Source organism: Staurois parvus, unplaced genomic scaffold (assembly GCF_062004578.1).
Source record: "Staurois parvus isolate SC_StPar_1 unplaced genomic scaffold, SC_StPar_1.0 ptg000031l, whole genome shotgun sequence".
In the NCBI taxonomy this organism is placed as follows: domain Eukaryota; kingdom Metazoa; phylum Chordata; class Amphibia; order Anura; family Ranidae; genus Staurois; species Staurois parvus.
This window is the reverse complement of record NW_028317827.1, coordinates 5,497,366-5,519,396: the sequence shown is the minus strand read 5'-3', so window position 1 is coordinate 5,519,396 and position 22,031 is coordinate 5,497,366. Positions and strand designations below refer to the sequence as shown.

Here is a 22,031-nt window from a genome sequence, read left to right as displayed (position 1 = left end):
CATTCACCCTGAGGTCATCACAGAGGACAAGGGGGCACGCATTACGTCTGGAGGAAAAGAAATGTAATCTCCAAACACAGAAAGGTTTCTTCACAGTGAGAGCTGTGAAAATGTGGAATAGAATCCCTCAAGAGTTGGTTCTGGCCAGCTGAGTGGATTGCTTTAAAAAAGTCCTGGATTCTTTCTTGGATACACAGAATATAACTGGTTACTAATATTTATAGGTAAATTTGATCCAGGGAATATCTGATTGCCTCTCGGGGGATCAGGAAGGAGTTTTTTTCCCTGCAGGAGCAAATTGGATCATGCTTTGATGTGTTTTTTTGCCTTCCTCTGGATCAACTGAGGGTGTAGGATTATAATTTTTTTAAATTTATTTTTAATGGTTGAACTGGATGGACTTTTGTCTTTTTCAGCCAGACTAACCATGTAGCTATGTCTGTGCTAGGTCTTGGAAGGAGCACATCCAGCTCCACATAAGCAGCAAGGTACAAGGATCATTGCAGTATTCTATCTCCACAATTAAACCCAATCCGGAGAAACCCATCATTAGGGCTTGGCCAAGGGTGAGCACTGTGGAGATGCTGATGAATTTGTAATAACACTGAATGGTTGCTATCATTAGGGTGTGGTCCTGATCTTTGTATCTTGGCGCTCAGAACCCTAAACTCCTTGATCCAAAAGAAGATTTAAATAAAAACGTATTTAGGGCTACAAAGCTAGATCCAATTTGCTCTAATAGAGAAAATTTGCTTTTATATTCCCACAGGCAAATTGATAATTCCCCGTATCTACATTGTATATTGCTATTTCTTATTAACGCTTATCTATCCCCAAAAACAAAAATGCAATATATTTCAGCTTACTAGTTCTTATATGTGGTGACTACTTTAGTTATCTTTTTTCAAGCTGCTTTCATTTATTTTCACCTGGTATTTCTGCCAGTAACTCTTATGCAGCCCATAGATCAGGGGTGTCAAACTCAATCTGCATCAGCATTATGATCACCCTCAAGGGGCCAGTTGTATCTGTAACAATAGATGTCCAGAGTACCCCACCCTCCCCTTACATCAGATGTCAAGAGCCCCCCCACCATCAGAAGTCAAGAGTCCCTCACTCTTCCTTACATCGCAGTGCACCTCCCTTACTTTCTGCTGCTGCTGGGATAAAGCTGGGAAGCAGAAAGTGCAGAGTCTGGAGGAGGACTAGAGGAGTGTTGGAATTAGCTGCTGGAGTCTTCTGAATTTTGAGCGGGGGGAGGTTTGCGGGGGAGCCGGCATGGACAGCAGAACACAATGATTACTGCTGGAGGCTATAGCCACTGGCAGTAATCAAATATAGAAAATTCAACAAGTTGTACCCAAGTTGATTGACTTGGGTACAATCAGCCTGCTCATACATGGATCGAAATTCAGCTGGTCTCTGCTTTACAGTCTTAGCAACAGCAACTCTGCCTGCTGTATCAGGACAACAGAAACCAGATAGGACTTTGAAACCTAGGCCATCCCCTTTTGTTCATAATTTTATAGGGGTGTAGTTACGTAGTCCTCAAAGCATTAAATCAAAACACTATTAATGGTTTATTTATTAGACCAGAAGAGACTAAAAGAAAAGTTCACTCTTAGAATTTGCATAAACTTAAAAGGCTGTTGCAAAAAAAAAAAAAGTAAGTGGAGCAACACTGATCACTGATGGTGTTTTGCAGTGAGGTTTGTAGAGCATTCCATCCATGATCAGTGCATCACAGGTGCGGTGCACAGGCTCTGGCAATGTATTCCCCCAGCCTCAGGTCCTTATGGAGGTACAGACCTGATTAGAGGAAGTGCTGCTAGACTACAGAGCTGGACAGGGTGGAATGATCCGCTCTGCATAACTCCTCCAGATGGGGCATGTGGCAACTTTCTTTGAGCCTTCCTAAAACTTGATGATGTGGCTGTGTGGGTGGAGCCATGCATCCAGTGATTCAGGTAAGGGTGGAGTGGGGTGGTATGGATTTTGTGACCATGCTTCATGTACACCCTAAATATGGAGTCTAAAACATGGACTTTAAAGTGACATTAAACCTTAACTAAAAAAATAAAATAACAAACATGCTATACTTACCTGCTCTGTCCAATGGTTTTGCACAGAACAGCCCCGATCCTCTTCCTTTGGGCCCCTCGCTGGCACTCCAGGTACCCCCTCTTTGGCAAATGTCCACATGAAAAGCCGTGCGGGCTCGCTCCTATTGGCACAGAGCAGACAGCTCACCCCCCCGCACCCTTGTCACAGGATTTGACAGCAGTGATAGCCAATGGCTCCCACCGCAATCAATCTGCCCAGTGAAGAGGGAGCTCCCATGCATATTGCTGGATCGGATTGGGGTCAGGTAAGAATGGGGGGGGGGGATTCATGCAGCACAGAAGGTTTTTTACCTTAATACATTTTTTGTGCTGTGAGAAATACGTTTTACCCTTTTTTTTTAAATATTTTACTTGGTAATGGTTTATAATTATTAGATTTTTTTATAACTTCTGGCATGTAGCAATTCCTGTACATGTGCTTTATACGTATATTTAAACAGAGTTGCCCCCTAAAAGTGCTGTTTTGATTATTATTTTACAGATAGTTTCTGATCCAAGGGTCCGAGTTGAAATGGCTCTTCGAGATGCCGGTCTTCACAAGACTTCCTACGCTAAAGAAATCTTACCTAAAATCCTTCCACCAAAACCGCCGAGAAAGGACATGGAGTCCACCGTGTTTAAAAAATAGCAGAACCTCTCTTGTATTACCTTTTATCATTAAATTATTTATAGTGTTACTGGGGCTGTCATTAGATTCCTGTTACCATGGAAGGAGCGTTGCCTCATGCACACTGACCTGGCAGCAAATGGACAAATACATCAGGTTATGGCTGTGCAGTAAGTATCATTATATTCGGTGAGTGGATGGAGATTGAGATATTACATGTGAGAGATAGACCAGAGGTGACAGCTACACTGCTGCTCTGGAATTTAACAGCCCTTCTTGTTTACAAAGTGTTTATTGCCAGAAGCGCTACATAAATTGCAGGATATGTTAGCAGTAGTTGTGATTGCAGCAGAAGGAGCACAAGATGAATTTTGTTTATACCGGAAACTTAGCAGTGCCGTTGACTTGTCTGACCACGGGGCATAAGAGCTGGAGAGAGCTGTCACCTAAAGGGCATCAGGGTCAAGATACTATAATATCTTCATTATTGCTCTGCATTGTAACTTTTCATTTATCAGCAAACCTGAGTTAAGTCTTATAAATAAAACCTTTCACTTAAAAAGGTGAACTTTGGGTAAACACCTACATTAATTGTACATCATTAAATTTATTTTTCTATATCTTTCTTTGAGGGACACAGCATTTCTGCAGTAAAACCACAGGTTCTATTGCCGCCTACAGGAGTATGAGACACTAGACCAGCCATTCACAACTAGGGTTCCTCCAGAGCAGTGTTTCTCAACCTTTTTCAGTCAAGGCACCCTTTAAAATTATGGCCAGTTCCAAGGCACCCTGTAAAATGATGCAGTCTTAAGGCACCCCATTCTAAAATGTGAAAAACTATTCTAATAGTTTTATATAATGCAGCAACATCCACACATGTAGGACAGACAACGTTAGAGTTGATTTATTCTTCAAAAGCAAATACACTTTTGCACCCTCTTCTCCCTCAGTTTTTCTCCATCACTGAGTTAATGTGACCCCAGCACTGATGGAGAGGGGCAGGGGAGGGTCAAACTAGGATGCTGTGCAGGCAGCCGACATCCTCCTTATCAACTGATAATGTTGTTGGTTGTCAGGATGCCAGCGGCTAGAAGGTCTTATGGTGCACAATGAAAACCTGTAGCGTTGTGTAACAAAAGGGAAGGCTTGTTCCACCCGCTGGCTTGTATACAAGTTTTGGGCAATGTTTAGACATTTTGCCAAGGCACCAATGAAGAAACCTCAAAGCATCCTGGTTGAGAAAGGCTGCTCCAAGAGGTTGTGAATACTAAATGTGGAGTCTTGTGAGCTATGATGTAAATATTCAAGTGTATAAAAGCAATAATGTGGGTGTTAATGCAATAAAAATGATAAATATTGAAATTATAAGTGGGTCGCTTACACTCTACACATACCAATGTGTCATAGTGAACCAAACATAAGCAGTGTCGCTCTCCACTGATAATGCAATGAAAAGTGAAAAAGTATGTATGAAAATATAGTGAAATAAAATATGAATACATTTTAAATGAATAGTCCAAAAATAAATTGTAATATTACAATCACACTTGTGCCACAACAAAGGTCCTAGATCAATCTGTGATTGACGTTCCTTCTATTGGTGTAATAAAACATAAATTTTCCGTGCAATTCTCCAATCAGTAGTGCATACACCTTCACCGGCTATGCTCTCACCTGGCGTATATGACCAAACCATTAAGTGAGGTCATATAAAGCTTGTGTCCCTTTAAATTGAACTATGGTGTCCCAGTGTGGCTCAGTCCATTATTTGCTGCTGCAAGGACTGTGCTAGGCAGCTTTGAGAGAGGAAAGTGTTCTCAAGTTGCTACTTTACTGAAGCATCCCACAGTTACCTTACACCCTATTCAAGTTCAGATTTTTCATGAAGCATAAAGAAAAAAAAATAAAAAAAATACTCCCAGACTATTTACTGTGCCAGAAGAGTCACTGAAACGCTGTGCCTGACTGAAGATGTCCTAGCCTGGGAAAGATACTCGGGCTCTTTCAGGGGTGAGCACTACATACACAGTAAGGAAAGATTATACAATAATGAAACATTTCTTGCAATGCATCAAAAACTCGCTTTGCTTATCGCAATCCCTCCAGGTTTTTCTTAATTACTAGGTGTTTGGTACCTGTGTGGACTCCTTGTTTTTTGAACACATATCCTCAATATCAAGCTCTTAATACTCACACAATTTCTCCAAATATCTAAAATTTTCTTTATTACATATTATATACATGTTAAGTATACAGTACCAAGCATCAATATACACATTTCACAAAAACAGTACATTTTTTACAGTACCAAGAGTTAAAAAAAAAACCAAACACTTAAAGGTTTGGCTGACATAGGGAAATGATGCTTTTTACAGGCAGATTACTTTATCTATAGCAAGAATAACAGGTAAATAACAGAAGTGTGTGGTATTACAGCATTTTACTTATATAGCACCATTAGTGAATAGTTACTATAAAAGCTTACATTATGGAATTGAGCTACCATCAATGACAATAAAAGACGAAAGATATTTTTCTGTGCAGCTCAGAAAATGCGCATTACCTCTACTTAATGGAAACAATTATTTTGTGTGATGAATGAGCCATTATTGTGGAGTAGAAAACAGTGCCATAAATAAGCAATAGTTTAGCCATTTTGCAGGGTGACTGCAGCTTTACTAAAAGTGACATCACTCAGTAGCAGTGTGTCCCAAGGCTGCCTATAAAATGTAAGTATGTGTGAGCAAAATAATTAAAAGAAAAAAAAAAGGAAGGAGCACATGCAGTACATATCTGCACTATGTGCACATTTCTACAGGTTTTATCCTTTTAAAAGAAAAAAAAATACCTGATCAGCAATCCAGTAACTTCCTGTTGGCTGACAACGGCTTTTGCTGCATTGCAGTCCCAGACAGTGTTGTCAGCCCTTCCCCACTTTCCTCTGCTCCTGTCCACATGCCTGTATTGATTTCATTCTCGGTAAGCAATGGGCTTGTGCACATGGATAGTATGAGGTGAAAATATGCTCCAATGTAAAAATGTTTGCAATGGCAGCTACTATGAGGGATCAGAAGGATGCCATCATGTCAGTTACTACTGACGTACGCCAACACCCCAGAACTACATCTCTCAAGAGCCATTAAGGGCTCATGCACACAGATGGTTTGAGGAGCAAATATGCTCTGGTGTAAAAATCTCTGCCAGGTGGTGCGTACTACCAGTCGAAGTAGTAAATGGCAGCACATGGCGGTATTCTGCTAAACGCTGATGCTTTTGTGCCTCTGCATTTACACGCATGTGTGTATGACATTCTCTCAATGCAAATGTTCCAAGCTTGAGAAATACCGGTACATTATAGGTAAATATATAAAGGTATGGCGCGAAGGGTGAACATATACCAAACAATATATAAAAAGCACAATGAAGTGTACTAGATAAATACATAATGACAGTCCACACTGGACTCTGAAGTGCTAAAAGTCCTCAAATGTGAACAATCATTGCAAAACAGTCTTTGAGAGAATTTCTTCATTCACAAAGTGCAAATAAAAAAAATTTGTCTTCATTCCAACCAGAAATCACCCGTGTGAGTGGCCACCACCATGTAGGGCAAGTGAGCCTAACCAGACCCCTTATTACACGTCGGGTTAGGCCAGTGTTTCTCAACTCCAGTCCTCATGGACCCCCAACAGGTCATGTTTTCAGGATTTCCATTATTTTGCACAGGTGATTTGATCAGTTTCACTGCCTTAGTAATTACCACAGCTGTTTCATCTGAGGGAAATCCTGAAAACATGACCTGTTGGGGGTCCATGAGGACTGGAGTTGAGAAACACTGGGTTAGGCTCAATGTGAATAAAGGCTCCATCAGGCAGATTGACTATACTGAGACCCACCGCTCCACTCCAACCATTCTGGGTTAAAGATCAGTATTGGCCCATAAAAAATAAAGTGGTGCCAATCATAGTGTATTAATTCAGGGATGTTGTAAGTGCAATCTTGTCCTGTTCAAATAAAATTACTGGAGAGAACAGGCATCAATTGCCATGTTTGGGTGTTCCAAGATGGCGGACAATGCGATGACATCAGAACGAAGGCTCCCTCTGACGCGTTTCGTCATAAAAGAGGTTTTATCGGGGCTACATACATTATATGCATAAGCACAAAAGCATCAGTGTTTACCTGAGTATACATGCAGCTCATCATGCACAGAAAAAAGCTGGGATTTGTATTCTAGAGCATACTTGTTGCTCAAACAGTCTGTGTGCATGAGCCTGTAATGGCTCTTTGGAGATGTAGGGGGGGACCACACCACAACTGTGAGCCAAGAATTTGACTTGCAGGTGTGGTGCAAATACATTGAACTCAATGGGCGAGTTTGACAACTGGTGCTGCCTGTCAAACTCTGCACCCTTAGTTAAAAATGAAATGGCATGTGTACAGTACTGTCCGGCTGTATTAAAATTCAGGTGGGTGGCCCGGAGGGGAGGGGGGGCAGTAAAACCTTGACTGTATTTATTGCCCTCCGGCCACCCATCTGAAGAAGTTCCAAAATTAAGTTTAGATGGCAACTATGGGTAAAACCTTGAATTCACCAATAATGAATCAATTTATTGTTTTGTATCTGGGAGTTCTCACCACTTCAACTCAAAATAACTGGTGCCAGTTTCTCGAAAGGCCATGAAGACTTTGGCCCATTAGAGAAAATTTTAGAAGTCTTATTTTGTTTCTCAAACGTAATTGGTTGCTGTGGGTAACTGCACTTTACACATCAGCTTTTTGCAGTTTCTTGTATAATAATCCTGCATGTGCTTATATTTGATGTCACGCTGTAAAATCTGTTATTTATTTAATTTTACAAACTGTTAAAGTAAAATAACTCATAAAAGGAATATTGCTTTTAAATGTTGTATGTCTGTATTTTTATATATGGATTTTCATCTTTAGAAAATACGAGCTCTTGTAAAAAAAATATCATTATCCTGTAAATTGAATTTTTTATTCATTACAATCGTTTATGTCAACCATCCAAAAAGGGAATTCATTAATGTTTTGTTCCAGAATGACTTTGTATTCGTCCATAAAAGATTCATTATTTTAAAAAACACACTGCAGTTACTGAGCTGAGAAAAGCACAATGAGCCATATAAAATACTACGAAACATAAACAGCTGTATGTGTACTGCAAGGTCTACCAGTAGCAAAAATACATCAGGTCTGACCTCTGTAATCCTCTCCTGATATACTGTTTGTGAACCTGCTGGCTACAATCCTTTTATATTATTCATTAATCAAACTTCACTGACCTTAAAGTACTTTAAATCATTAGCCAGTATAAAAGCATATAAACATACTATGTTGCCAAGAAAAATATATAGTGAAAATCAATTTTTGGAATGAAAATCTGTTTTTCACTGATCCTTGCTCCAGCTAAAAGTTTAATTCTGATATTTAACATTGTGTTTTTTCCTATACATTTATTTTTCATCCCACTAAAATGGCGTAGGGCATTTCTTGATATTGGAGGTCTCCATTATTTTTTTTTATTTAGCACCTCCACTAAGCCGTCTATGCTCAGCTAACTTGGACCTGGATTATGGTGTCCTGGAAAGGTAGTTTCTCAAGTTGTCTCACGGTTAAACCCAGAATACTACAGTATGTGACAAGTGTACTTAGCATTCAGAAATAATTACGTCCCAATTTTTCAAAATCATAAACCTGAACATCTGGAATTGGTCCATCCATTTCAGTTTTGGATTGGTTGGAGATGGAGTCTCCCACTGGCTTTTTAATAGGTCTTGGACTGTTGAAGGTAAAATCTCTGCACTGGATTTCTCATCTCCACCTACCCAGAAACCAACATTTTAAGTCCCACCTTGATCTGACCAATCTCTGTTATTTTAAAAATGCTTTACAAATACTTTAAAACAGTTGTTTTGTCAAACTGGTGGAGCAAACATAGTATAATTACCTGCACTGTGCAATGGTTTTGCACAAAGCAGCCCCGATCCTGCTCTTCAGGTTCCCTTGCCTGCACTTCTGGCTTCTGCTTCCTTCTGAGTGCCCCCATAGCAAGCTGCTTGCTATGAGGGCACTCATGAAGGCCCAATCCTGAGCCACACTCTGTCCATTGACTAATGCAGTGCAGCTCAGCCCTGTGCCCAGCTTTCTCCTCACAGGCTGTGATTGACAGCAGTAGGAGCCAATGTCCCCTGCTATTGCAATGCCCAGTTAGGGTATGGGGGGGGGGGGGGGAACAGCATACAGAACGTTTTTCACGCAGAGAATACATTAAGATAGGGTAAATATTAGTCACTGATTGCCATCATTGCTAGTATAAAAAAAATCCAGTACACACATTTGTAGATGCTATAACATTTGTGCAAACCAATCAATGTACGCCTATTGAGATTTTGTTTATCAAAAATTTGTAGCAGAATACATTTTGGCCTAAATTTATGAAGACATTAGATTTTTTAAATTGATGTTTTATAGCAGAAAGTAAATATATTTTTTTTTAATGTTGGCGTCTTCATTTATAGCGCAAAAAATTAAAAACCCAGAGGTGATCAATTACCACCAAAAGAAAGATCCGTTTGTGGGGGAAAAAAAACAAACCAAAAAAACAAACAGTTCATTTTTAAAATCACCATATAAGAGTGAGGCATCAAAAAAACGGCCTGGTCATGAAGGGGGTTAAAGACACTAAAGCCCAAAATTTTAGGAAAGCCCATTAAAACTGGGACTGTTAGGAGACAAAGAAGTTTTTACCAAATAATGAACTGTGAATTTAAATTTTATGATCAGCACTGCCAGCAAGTGGATTCTAATTTAGCTGCATATCCGTAACTGTACTTTGCTGGCTTAAGGCTTGCCAGCTTTACTAGGGTTTCACTGACCAATCACTGCAGAAAAAGAGCTATGCAATACACTCATCTTTCAGAATATGTACAGTACGTATAAATTAAACCCATCACAGGTACAGTATATCTAATGAGCCCCAGATAGCAGCATAGTCTAGAATCAGGCACAGCTGGAGCTATGTGCACAAGTTTAGCTGCTTCTTGATGAACTTTGCAATCAGCTTCTGAGGTCGCCTCTGGTACTCGGCTAGAACAGCATGACTCTCTGTGATCTGATCTCCTTGTAGCCTGTCAAGTAGAGTCACGCAGACCACTGCAGCTAAAAGAGAGGAGATGATAAAGCACCGTGAAAGCTTCAAGTGTATATTCTGAGCACATTCCATTTTAACAGTAATCTGATATGAATACCATGCAATCCAAGCCTTAAAGGAAATACTGGTTCAGCTAAAGCAACAATATCTTGTGGATGAATCCTTAAAAGTATAATGTACACTATATTGCCAAAAGTATTAGGACACCTGTCCAAATCATTGGATTCAGGCGTTACAATCACTTCCATAGCCACAGGTGTATAAAAGCAAGCACTTAGGCATGCAGACTGCTTCTACAAACATTTGTGAAAGAATGGGTCGTCTCAGGAGCTCAGTGAATTCAAACGTGGTACTGTGATAGGTTGCCACCTTTGCCATAAATCCACCCATGAAATGTCCTTGCTTTTAAATATTCCACGGTCAACAGTGGTAGCATAACAAAGTGGAAGCAACTGGGAACAACAGCAACTCAGCCACAAAGTGGTAGGCCACATAAATGACAGAGCAGGGTCAGCACATGCTGAAGTGCACAGTGCGCAGAAGTCGCCATCTTTGTGTGGCCTTCAGATTAGCACAACAAAAGTATAGAGAGTTTCATGGAATGGGTTTCCATGGCCGAGCAGCTGCATCCAAGCCTTATCACCAAGCGCAATGCAAAGTGTTGGATGTAGAGATGTAAAGCATGCTGCCACTGGACTCTAGAGCAGTGGAGACGTGTTCTCTGGAGTGACCAATCATGCTTCTCTGTCTGGCAATCTGATCGACGTGTCTGGGTTTGGCGGTTGCCAGGAGAACAGTACTTGCCTGACTGCATTGTGCCAAGTGTGAAGTTTGGTGGAGGGGGATTATGGTGTAGGAGTTGTATTTCAGGGGATGGGCTTGGCCACTTAGTTCCAGTGAAGGGAACTCTTAAGGCGTCAGCACACCAAACTATTTTAGACAAATTTCATGCTCCCGACTCTGTGGGAACAGTTTGGGGATGGCCCCTTCCTGTTCCAACATGACTGCACATTAGTGCACAAAGCAAGGTCCACAAAGGCATGGATGAGCAACTTTGAGGGGGAGGAACTTGACTGGCCTGCACAGAGTCCTGACCTCAACCCGATAGAACACCTTTGGGATGAATTGCCACGGAGACTGCAAGCCAGGCCTTTTCATTCTACATCAGCGGCTGACCTCACAAATGCACTTCAGGAAGAATGGTCTAACCACTCCTAAACCTTGTGGACAGCATTCCCAGAAGAGATGAAGCTGTTATAGCTGCAAAGGGCGGGGCCAACTCAATATTGAACCCTGCGGACTAAGACTGGGAGGCCATTAAAGTTCATGTGCGTGTAAAGGCAGGTGTTCCTATACTTTTGGCAATATTGTGTATTTTCAGTGGGCACATATATTGAGGTGTTATAGCAGTATCTACTTTAAAATATTAAAGCTCAATCAAAAATGCTTTCAAATGCCTGCTCTTTCATAGTGTTATTTTAATAAAGCTGAAGTTTAGTAAATAAACACATTTTTTTAAAAAACACACCGCAACAGGTATGGAATTTGCCATGAATGAAGAGTGTCCCATGTGCTGGTGGCTGCTGTGTACATTTGAAATCCTCAGTCCTCTGCCCTGTCTTACCCACACACCAGTTATCTGCTGTGGGAGTTATGAGGTGTTGCACCTCTGACAGGCAATAGTCAAGTGCCAGCTACGCTTGCCCTCTGCCACTGTGCTCCATTTAAAGAAGCCGTTCTGTCGGTTCCCACAATGCAAAGCATTCCATGACTGGAGAAGGAGGACCTTTAATTCATCTGGCCATCCTCCATTCAGAGAGTGCTTTTCATTATGGGAATCACTAGCACAACTTCTGTAACTGGAGCACTGGGGGCAGAAATAGTCGGCACTAGACGACAGTTGCTTGTCACAGGTAGTCATATTGCTCATATTAATCCTCACAGCACCAGAAGATCACCACTGTGGTGGTAGCCAGGGGCAGAGAACTGAGGACCACAGTCACCTGCACATGGGAAACCATTCATTGGAAATCCCATTCCTGGTGCCATTTTATTTTTTTAAAGCCCTAAACTTCAGCATCAAAAAGTGTATCTATGGTGAAAAGTTTATATTATATAAACATTACCACATTGAATTTTAGTTATTTCTAACGGACTCTTAATTGTCTGAATGATCTTGAAGTTTGTAAACTTATTTTGTGAAGATCCTCTCACATTTACTTCCTTGAATTCTGGGACAATTATTTACTATGCCCTGTGTCACGCATTTCGCAGAGCCTGCCTTCTGAAATACAGGAGGTACAGAGAGGAGGAGTTTCAGGAGGCAGAGTCAGTACTTGCAGGCAGTAAGGTATCATGGGATATGTAGTCCATGGAAATTGAAAGCAAACCGCAAAGGAGAAGCCGAAAAGCATGCAGGGAATCCAAAAAGTTGTAAAAAAGACACCCAAGAGACAGGCAGCACTCACAAAACATAGGAGATTTTTTCAAGAAAGCTTATATTGGATTGTCAGATATAACCATTGTTTTGTATTGCTATTACAATGTTAATGTTAAAACAATGAAAATGCATGCTATAACCATAGATCCTCTTTAAAGTGTACCTAAAGCTCAAAAGATTTTCTTGCAACCTGTGTAGACAGGTTGGTACCTTTGTCAGGTTTTTTTTCTATTGCTGTCTGTCTCCCCGCTTGGGAGATTTATGTTTTCTAATAGTCCTTGTGAATGTTGTCAATGGGGCAGAAAGTAATGGGAAATCCCAAATTTTACTCCTGTCACCAGAACAGAAATTGAGGGAGAACCTTTCAGTGTGGACACCTGTTCTGGCAATAGTTGTCTCCGTGCCCCATTGCTTCTCAGAAGAGAATACTTATAAAAACGCATACATGTTGTACATTTTATATTTGTAATCCATAAAGGTAGTAAGGTGTTTAAGGTTCCAATTCTTAAAACTATAACTTGGCTCCCAATTTTAGTGACGCTTGTTTTTCAGGGGGCTCCTTGCTTTGTGGAGAGCTACCAAAACCAAACTATTAGGCATTCTTTGTCTCTTTCTTTGGGCTGAGGTTTTTATTGTCTTCTGTTTCCTCAGTGGGGAAAAAGTAACCTCACTATTTGCATTGGCTACCATTGCCGCTGAGAAAAAAAAAAAAAAAAAAAAAAAAAAAGAGTGGGAATCCAATACAATTTTTCAGATGTAGGAGGTGAAGAGATATATTCCTATGGGGATAATTGTTCTGCTAAATCCCCCTCATTTGTAGGAGATTTGAACTTGCTTCCTGTTGTGATTCTAGGAATAGTGTCAGGGCCTGGAAAAAAAAAAAAATGTAAGAACTGGGCCCTATTTTTTTCCTCTAGACCTAGGCGGACTAGGAGGTAGGCGGATGTAAATGGTCTGTTTACATCCCCCTGCCCATAGGCCTGCGTGGTCAGAGGCAGCTCTCTAATTAGACAAATTAGGCAATCACCTAAGGCCTGGCACTCACAGGGTGCCTAAATTGCATAACGCAGCCGGCTTCCGGCTTGGAAATGAAAGTGATGCTGCAGCTCTTCAACAGAGCTGTCAGCGCAGTGGCTCCCCCCTTCTTCCGGCAGTTCTCAGGATCTCCTGCTCTAACCAGAGCCCAGGAACACATCCACCAGCTAGGGAAGTGAGAGAGATGCAAGAGAGTCAAAGCCATGCCTCGATCTCACATGCAAGCAGTGAAACCAGATGTGATGTCACTTCCGGTTTACAATGTACCCTTTCCTGGCCAGGGGAAACATCTAACCAAGCCGATCTGTGCTTTGTTAGATGGCGTGAAGGGCAGGGGAGACATTATGGGGACATTAGGGGTCTAATAGACCTCAAAGAGTACCTGTTAGCTGCCCAATGCTATCACATGGAGGTTTATTAATCCCTTGTGATAGCAATCAAGTAAAAAAATATAAAAGTTTAAGTAAAAAATTATTATTTTTTTAAATGCCGTAACCCCAATTGCCCCGCACACCTGCGCAAATCAAAGCCCAGGGTGTGTCTGTGTATGTATACTGCGGTTGCACCACATATGTGCTATATCGCCATGAACGGCGGAGAGAGAACAATAATTCTAGCACAAGAGCTTCTAGGCAACTCTAAACTGATGAGCTGTAAAGGCTTTTAAAGCGTAACCTATGGTAATTTTTAGGTATCATTTTTGGTGATATTGCAGGCGCATGCAATTTTAAAAACATGGAATGTTTGATATTTACTTGATGCAACCTCATCTTTTATATTTTAACCAAAAATGGGTATTCTATTGTGTGTCTTTGCACTAAAATTCATTTTATCCTGAAAATTTGCATTTAACAGTTGCACAAATCTCATGACATAAAAATGTGCAAATATCATCACCTTTTTATTCTACAGGGCCCCTTTCATAAAATATATAATGCACTGGGGTTTAAGTAATTTTATTGCCAAAAATAGGAGATTTTTACACCTGTACGAAAAATAAAACAAATTGCTCTGGAGCCGAACTGGTTAACACTGCTGTGCATGGGATGTGTCAAGAACTCTGCCACAGTCACCTCTCGCATAGCCTAAGACTTCTGGAGCTCCAGACACCAGCCAATGAGGAGTGACATTGCATCCGCGCATGTCACCCCTTCCATCCACTGCACGAGGGTCTCAACATGGGATGGCCTGCTGCGTAGCCAACAGATGGATGGGCATGAGTGGGACCTCATGTCTACATTTTGCCTAAGGTCTCACAAAGCCTAGAGCCACCTCTGTGTGTGGTGCTTCTGATCAGATCCACTTGGGCTGATCAGAAAGAGGCCTAAGGGATGGGGTGGGGGGAGGCAGGCAAAGCTGCTACCTTGCCCAGGACCTCATTCCACCCCATACGATCTCTGAATCTGTGTTTTGAGATATAATACAAGATACAATATAAAACATCAAACAAATACCATAAAAGCAAAACAGCTCAGTTTGTTACTGAATTGCACATAATAAAAAAAGAGAATAGTGCCTTGCCAGAATCTACTGTAATTTGTAATTAGATTTAATAAATACCTTTAAGCCCGCATAAATGGCACATTGCAGCAAAGACTGAAGATTCCATCTCGATATTTCTGACGCCAGCGCTATATGCCTTCTGCAGATACTCAAATTTTTCTTCTTTAGAAAATGAACACAGTGCTCCATCCAATCTCCCCTGACCTTAGAAATAAATTACTTTTACTGCTTGTGTACATGTTTCATTTCTTCAAACAAATACTCAATTATCTTACATTATATGAGTAATTTTTGCTCAGCAAGAGATGTTTTCCACTTTTACATAGTACATAATGTAATAAAATGAAGGTGTACTTTCATAGAAGGAGCATTTTCATGGATTGTAATTATGCATGGATTGCTCTGGTAAATTAAATGGCTGCAACCCAAAAAAAAACAAAAAACACACAACAGGTTGCTCCTATTGGGTGGAACAAGGCTGGGTGTAATCCCAGAATAGGTCTTCACTATTGTCCAGGAGCTTGATGGGGGGGAGGGGGGGATCCCACTATCCCTCAGCAATGAGAGACTACTTGCAAAAAGTGGTGAACCTTTTGTGTTGCCAGCAGTTAACAGGGTTGCTTAATGAGCCCTCCCCTATAGTTCTACTTTCTGTATTCTTAAAAGTGTATGTATAAATAACAAGTACAAATAACATCTCTGCAATAAATGCACATTTGCTATGTCTTATCTCTTTAAAAGGCTTCAAGTACAGAAAAATGCAGGACGTTTAATCAGAAATCCAGTAAACCAACAAAAGCCACCTTTACTGCACTAAAATCCCAAGCAGTGTTGGCAACCCTGCCTGGTTCTTTAGGACTAGAGAACATCTTCCCCTCTCCTCATTTCCATACCATGAAGAGGTGGTGTTCTGTAGTCCAGAAGGAAAAAAAAAACCCACGTAGGGCTGATAGCACGGATTGTGATTTTAAGTGCAGTAGAGTCAGCCTTGTCAGCTCAAACAGGAAGTATGGGATAGCTGGCAGGATCATCAAGTGTTTTTGATTTTTCATAAACATAGGGAAGTTCTTTACATGTGGAGATGTACTGCATGTTTCTCGCTTTTCAATTTTGCACAGGCATGCACATTATTTACAGACCTATTTGACCAGAACCAAAAAACGGGCCATATGTCATTTTCAAGTCTATGGGATTTCAGTATACAAGTTTAAGCCCCCAGTGAATGGCAGTTTATATACTTCATGTTACATTGTGAAAGGAAGGGCAGAGAGTCATTGGGTACTTCATCTACCTCTAGCAGGGAATCAGCAGCAGTAGAAAAAGATAGCTGGAATTTAGTAACAGGGTGCTAATATACAGCGAGTTTGTACACATTATGATCAGGAATACTACATTATATACATACACACACTTATTTTAATATGCAATATTTCATATTTACATATGTCTCTTTTGAGTCAGAAGGTGGCGCTGTAGTCTCCTTTTCACATGTTAGAAATGTATCATTCTTAGCTGTGCTAGCCCATTGTTTACAAAATACAATAAATCAGAACACTGACTTTCTGGCAGCTCAGTCAGAAGTTTCAATTAGAAAAGGAAGCCTCAAAAGCAAGCAGTGTCTGCTGCCTAGTTTCTTTATCTTACCCCCTAGTGTTCTGGGTATCTTTTTTCATGTATTAACCTTTTTTTCCCTTTTCTTCTTTTTTTTTTTTTACAAAATGGGCAAAGTATACAGACGCTTCAATATCTAGGTATACAGATGCTTCATACCTTCATAAAAGTCATACGTGCACATGGTGTGTCCAATAATGGTTGGGAAGTCATTGATCTCTTTGCTGCACCGTAGAAGATTTTCTGCTAGTTCCTGGTGGAGCTCTGTGTTCCTGACCACCACTTTATCTAAAATCACTTGTTCAAATTGTGGCCTGAACAAGGCATCTACAGCAATGTCTGTGATTACAACAGTCCCGGGTTTAATGCCTGGAAAAAAGGCATAAGTGCATGGTGGGTTAGTAATCTTCCAAGTAGAGGTATTGGTAAACTACAGCTATTTTTATTATTAAGGAACCCGACTGTCAACTATTTTCTTGCATTGAAAAATATTTAGTAAAGACAATAAATCTGTTCCATGAAATGGATTCCACCCTGTAAATGCCAAGCTGAAATCCTATTCATACAGGTCACATTTTACCAAGAAAAGAGACCTTGGACAGAGCAGCACAGTGGCTAAATGGTTAGCACTTCCACCTGGCAGTACTAGGGTCGTTGGTTTTAATCCCAGCCATAGCACCACCTGCCTGGAGTTTGCATGTTCTCCCTGTGCCTGCATGGGTTTCCTCCGGGTACTCTGGTTTCCTCCCACACTCCAAAGACATGCTGGTAGGTTAATTGGATCCTGTCTAAATTGGCCCTAGTATGTGTATGTATGGATGTGAGTTAGGGACCTTAGATTGTACACCCCTTGAGGGTTAGGGACTGATGTGAATGTACAATATATATGTATAAAGCGCTGCGTAAATGGACGGCGCTACATAAGTACCTGAAATAAAGCAGTTAAAGCTGAACTCCAAGAAACAGCAAAAGTAGTTGAATAAACATATTTGAGTGTATTTTTCCTGACAAAGGTCTGGCAATACTGCTAAGCCAGGCCTATGGTGCAGACTGCACAACCAGGTCCTAGAGGCCAGTCCGACTAGCTTCCATCGAGAATGGGCTAGAGACAAAAGCTATTGGTTTAGTTTAAAAAAAAAAAAGGAGATAAAAGACAGACCTTAGTGCAATGTGTGGGTTTGCTTACACCAGGACAGGCAATGACATGCGTTATGTTATGCTGATGTGTTGTGTTACTGTAATTGACTTAATTGGAAAACTGCAGGTCAATGCACTCAGAATACATCATACAAGAATGTTTCAACGCAATGCACATTATTTAAAGCAGAAGTAAACTTCATTAGTGGAGGAGAGCTTTTGCCATAATCTTGAAGGATGTATCGCTTACTTGAAGATTATGGCACACATCTACCTCTTTCCGTGCCATGCTCCAGCAATAGCGGCTCCAGGCACATCACCACTTTGTTCCCCACTGCCATCTTTGTTGCCAATTCTTCCAGATCCTCTTTGGTCATTTGGTAGCCACTGCTAATGCAACTCCGGCCTTTCACAAAGGAGCTACATGGTCTCTGGCATCTGGCCCATTCCTGGCATTTTACAGATGCCAGAAATGAGGCATGAGCGTACACTACACAAAATAAAAAATTGTTAAGGGAAATAAGAAGTTTAACGTTGCATATCTCTGTCAATCATTACCTCCTAGTAATTTTAATTTTAGAGTTTTATTTTGTTTTAATGTAATGGGGATTTTTTTCTTGTTGTCCAGTGCTGAAATAACGCATTTCTCATGTGTCGTGAACAAGCCATGAAATCCACCGGAGGCTATTCAAAGGAAATGAATGTCCTCTTGAACTTTTATAGTGGCAGTAAGTCAAACAATAGGGGAGATTTTTTGAATAGCACTTTAGAAATCTACTTAGCTGTATATCTACTTTTCTTTTATACATCTCATACATTATTCATCCTCGAGCTACTTTTTGAGAACAACTTTAGCCCATTTGATGGGTTTTATGGCCCGTTTACACCAGCATGTTGCAGTAAGGTACTGTATGTGTTTAATGTGCGTTGTGTTAAGTGGCCCATTCATTTGTAATAGGCTGGCAAAGCTCCACAACATACTAAAAACACATCTGTGCATTCTGATGCATTTAAAAAGCAAGTGCGTTGCAATGTGTTGTGTTGCTGCCTTACTGAGACACACTGGTGTGAACGGCCATTACACCTGGCAACCCTGATTTCAGTGAACTATAATTGTGTTGGTCACAATGAGAGGAACTGGAAACTAATGTGCAGAGATATGAGTAACCTCCAAATAAAATCAATCTGTTATTTCTATATTTTTGGAAAATAACTTTGGACTGGCTAAGCCTTTAAAGTGGTTGTAAAGACTGAACACTTTTAACCACTTGCCATCCAGAGGATTTACCCCCCTTCCTGACCAAGCCATTTTTTTGCGATACGGCGCTGCTTTACTTTGACAGTTGTGCGGTCATGCAACGCTGCACCAAAATTAAATTTACGTCCTCTTTTCCCCACAAATTCTTTTGGTGGCATGTGATTGCCTCTGCGGTTTTTATTTTTTGTGGTATAAACAAAAAAATGAAAATTTGTCATAAATTTTGGCCAAAATGTATTCTGTTGCATGCCTTTGCTAAAAAAAGCAAAAATCCCAATACGTGTAAATTAATTGTTTTTAATGAAAGTTATAGCGTTTACAAATGGCGGCATATATGCTGGAATTTTTTTCTTCTTCTACAAGTAAAGGCAGTGATCAGTGAGTTATAGCGGGACTGCGACGGGCATTCTGACACTGGGGGGGGTGAACTGACTGTCACTGACATCCCCAGTGACACCAATACAGTGATCAGTGCAATGAAAAAGCACTGACACTGTACTAATGGCACTGGGCAGGATTGGGCTAACATGTGGGGCGATCAAAGGGTTAACTGTGTGCCATTTTACTGTGTGCTTTACACTGTAAGCACACTGCTTTGTATGGCTCTGCATAGCAGAGCCATACATAGCAATGTGCAGGATCTGGCAGGGGAGAGATCTGTGTTTATACACAGGTCTCTCCCCCATCGGTGATACTCGATGATTGCCAGGTGATTGACAGCCAAGGCCGCAAATGATGGTGCAGGTAGGGCACGCGGCGCATGCATGCCCCCTACTCCGAACTGCAAAATCACGTACACATATGTGATATTGTGCACCCGTGCTGCCCATTAGCAGTATTTCTGCTATAGGGTGGCGCAGAAGAGGTTAATCTTAATGCATTCCTTGAATTAATGTAAAAGTTCAGTATCCCTCCTGAACTCCCCACCCCTTTTACTTACCTGAGCCGTGCCTGTCTCTCCCCCCTCACTTCCTGGTTTCACTGGCTTTGCTGGGGCAGTGGGAGCCATTGATTCTCACTGCTGTCAATCAAACCCAGTAAAGAGGAATGGCTGCGCACCTCTGTGTCTATAAATGCAGGCAGCATGGCTCGGTAGCGAGACTGCACGAGTGTCCCCATAAGAAGCAACTTCCTATGGGGGCACTTGCTGGAAAGGAGGATCCAGAAGTGCATGGAGGTGTCCCTAGAATAAGAGGATCGGGGGCCACTCTCTGCGCCATAGAGCAGATACAGTTGCAAGAAAAAGTATGTGAACCCCTTGGGATTACGTGGCGTTTTGCATGAATTGGGCATAAAATGTGCTCTGAACGTCATCTAAGTCACAGCAATAGAAGAACACAGTCTGCTGAACATAATACTACACAAACATTAGATGTTGCCATGGTTTAATTGCACATAACATGTAAACATCACAGTGCAGGGAGGAAAAAGAATGTGAACCTTTGGACTTAATAACTGGTTGACCCTCCTTTGGCAGCAATAACCTCAACCAAACATTTCCTGTAGTTTCAGATCAGACCTGCACAACGATCTGGAGTAATTTTGGACCACTCCTTCTCACAAAACGGTTTCAGTGTAGCAATATTCTTGGGATGTCTGGTGTGAATCGCTCTCTTAAGGTCATGCCACAGCATTTCAATCGGGTTGAGGTCAGGACTGACTGGGCCACTCCAGAGGGCGTATTCTGTGCTGTTGCAGCCATTGTTTTGTTGAATTTCTTGTATGCTTTGGGTCATTGTCCTGTTGCATCACCCATCCTCTGCGGAGCTTCAGTTGGCGGACAGATGGTCGTACGTTTTCCTGCAAAATGTCTTGATAAACTCTGGAATTCATTTTCCCATCAATGACAACAATCCGTCCAGGCCCTGAGGCAGCAAAGCAGCCCCAAACCATGATGCTCCCTCCGCCATGTTTTACAGTGGGGATGAGGTTTTGATGTTGGTGTGCTGTGCCTTTATTTCTCCACACATAGTATTGTGTGTTCTTCCCAAACAACTCAATCTTGGTTTCATCTGTCCACAGTATATTTTGCGAGTAGTGCTGTGGAACATCCAGGTGCTCTTTTGCAAACTTCAAACGTGCTGCAATATTCTTTTTAGACAGAAATGGCTTCCTCCGTGGTGTCCTCCCATGTACTCCATTCTTCTTTAAGGTTTTCCTTATTGTAGATGTATCAACAAAAATGTTAGCATGTGTCAGAGATTTCTGTAGGTCTTTAGCTGACACTCTGGGAATCTTCTTTACCTCATGCAGCATTCTGCGCTGTGCTCTTGCAGTCATTTTTACAGGACGACCGCGCCTAGGGAGAGTAGCAACAGTGCTAAACTTTCTCCATTTGTAGACAGTCTGTCTTACCGTGGACACATGAACATCAAGGCTTTTGGAGATACTTTTGTAACCCTTTCCAGCTTCATGCAAGTCAACAATTCTTGATCATAAGTCTTCTGAGAGCTCTTTTCTGCGAGGCATAGTTCACATCAGACAGTGCTTCTTGAAACCAGTAAACCCAAACAGGTGTGTGTTTTTTAAGGGCAGGACAGCTGTCAGCAACACATCCAATATCATCACACTGATTGGAGTCAAGGTTGGCTCACTCCTGGCTCCAATTAGCTCTGGGAGAAGTCATTAAGCTAGGGCCTCACATACTTTTTCCTCCCTGCACTGTGAATGTTTACATGTTATGTGCAATTAAACCATGGCAACATCTAATGTTTGTGTAGTATTATGTTCAGCAGACTATGTTCTTCTATTATTGTGACTTAGATGATGTTCAGAGCACATTTTATGCCCAATTCATGCAAAACTCCACGTAATCAAAAGGGGTTGACATACTTTTTCTTGCAACTGTAAATATAAACTTTTTTTTGTTTTTTTTTTATAGCATTTGCAATTGCTTTAAGTGTCCAAAAAAAAACAAAAAAAAAACAAAAAAAACAAAACCCACATACGACATACACTCACCAATTCCCCCAGATGTCCCAATACGAATTATTGTGACGTCTCGACACTTGGCGTGATGCAGCAGCTTAATGAGCTCATGAAGCATGATAGAGATGGAAGGGATACCCATGCCATGCTATAGAAAGATAGGGTCACAGGATACTGTTACATAACACATACAACTATGAAGAATACATTTA

At 41.1% G+C, this 22,031-nt stretch overlaps 2 protein-coding genes across 3 annotated transcripts in view; one reads left to right on the top strand and one right to left on the bottom strand.

Moving 5' to 3' along the window:
- CCDC148 (coiled-coil domain containing 148) overlaps positions 1–7,638 on the top strand; it is a 309,952-nt gene extending 302,314 nt beyond the window's left edge. For both annotated transcript variants that reach the window (XM_089659739.1, XM_089659740.1), the window contains exon 15: positions 2,605–7,638. In XM_089659739.1, coding sequence (XP_089515865.1) covers positions 2,605–2,751 — 147 coding nt within the window. In that variant the 3' untranslated portion in view covers positions 2,752–7,638. The remainder of the gene's footprint in view (positions 1–2,604) is intronic.
- A 1,627-nt stretch (positions 7,639–9,265) lies between these two features.
- UPP2 (uridine phosphorylase 2) overlaps positions 9,266–22,031 on the bottom strand; it is a 28,954-nt gene continuing 16,188 nt past the window's right edge. The window contains exons 4-7 of the mRNA XM_089659742.1: positions 21,853–21,967; positions 16,656–16,865; positions 14,943–15,089; positions 9,266–9,915 (exon numbers count right to left, since the gene is read on the bottom strand). Of these exons, the coding sequence (XP_089515868.1) occupies positions 9,773–9,915; positions 14,943–15,089; positions 16,656–16,865; positions 21,853–21,967 (615 nt within the window). The 3' untranslated portion in view covers positions 9,266–9,772. The remainder of the gene's footprint in view (positions 9,916–14,942; positions 15,090–16,655; positions 16,866–21,852; positions 21,968–22,031) is intronic.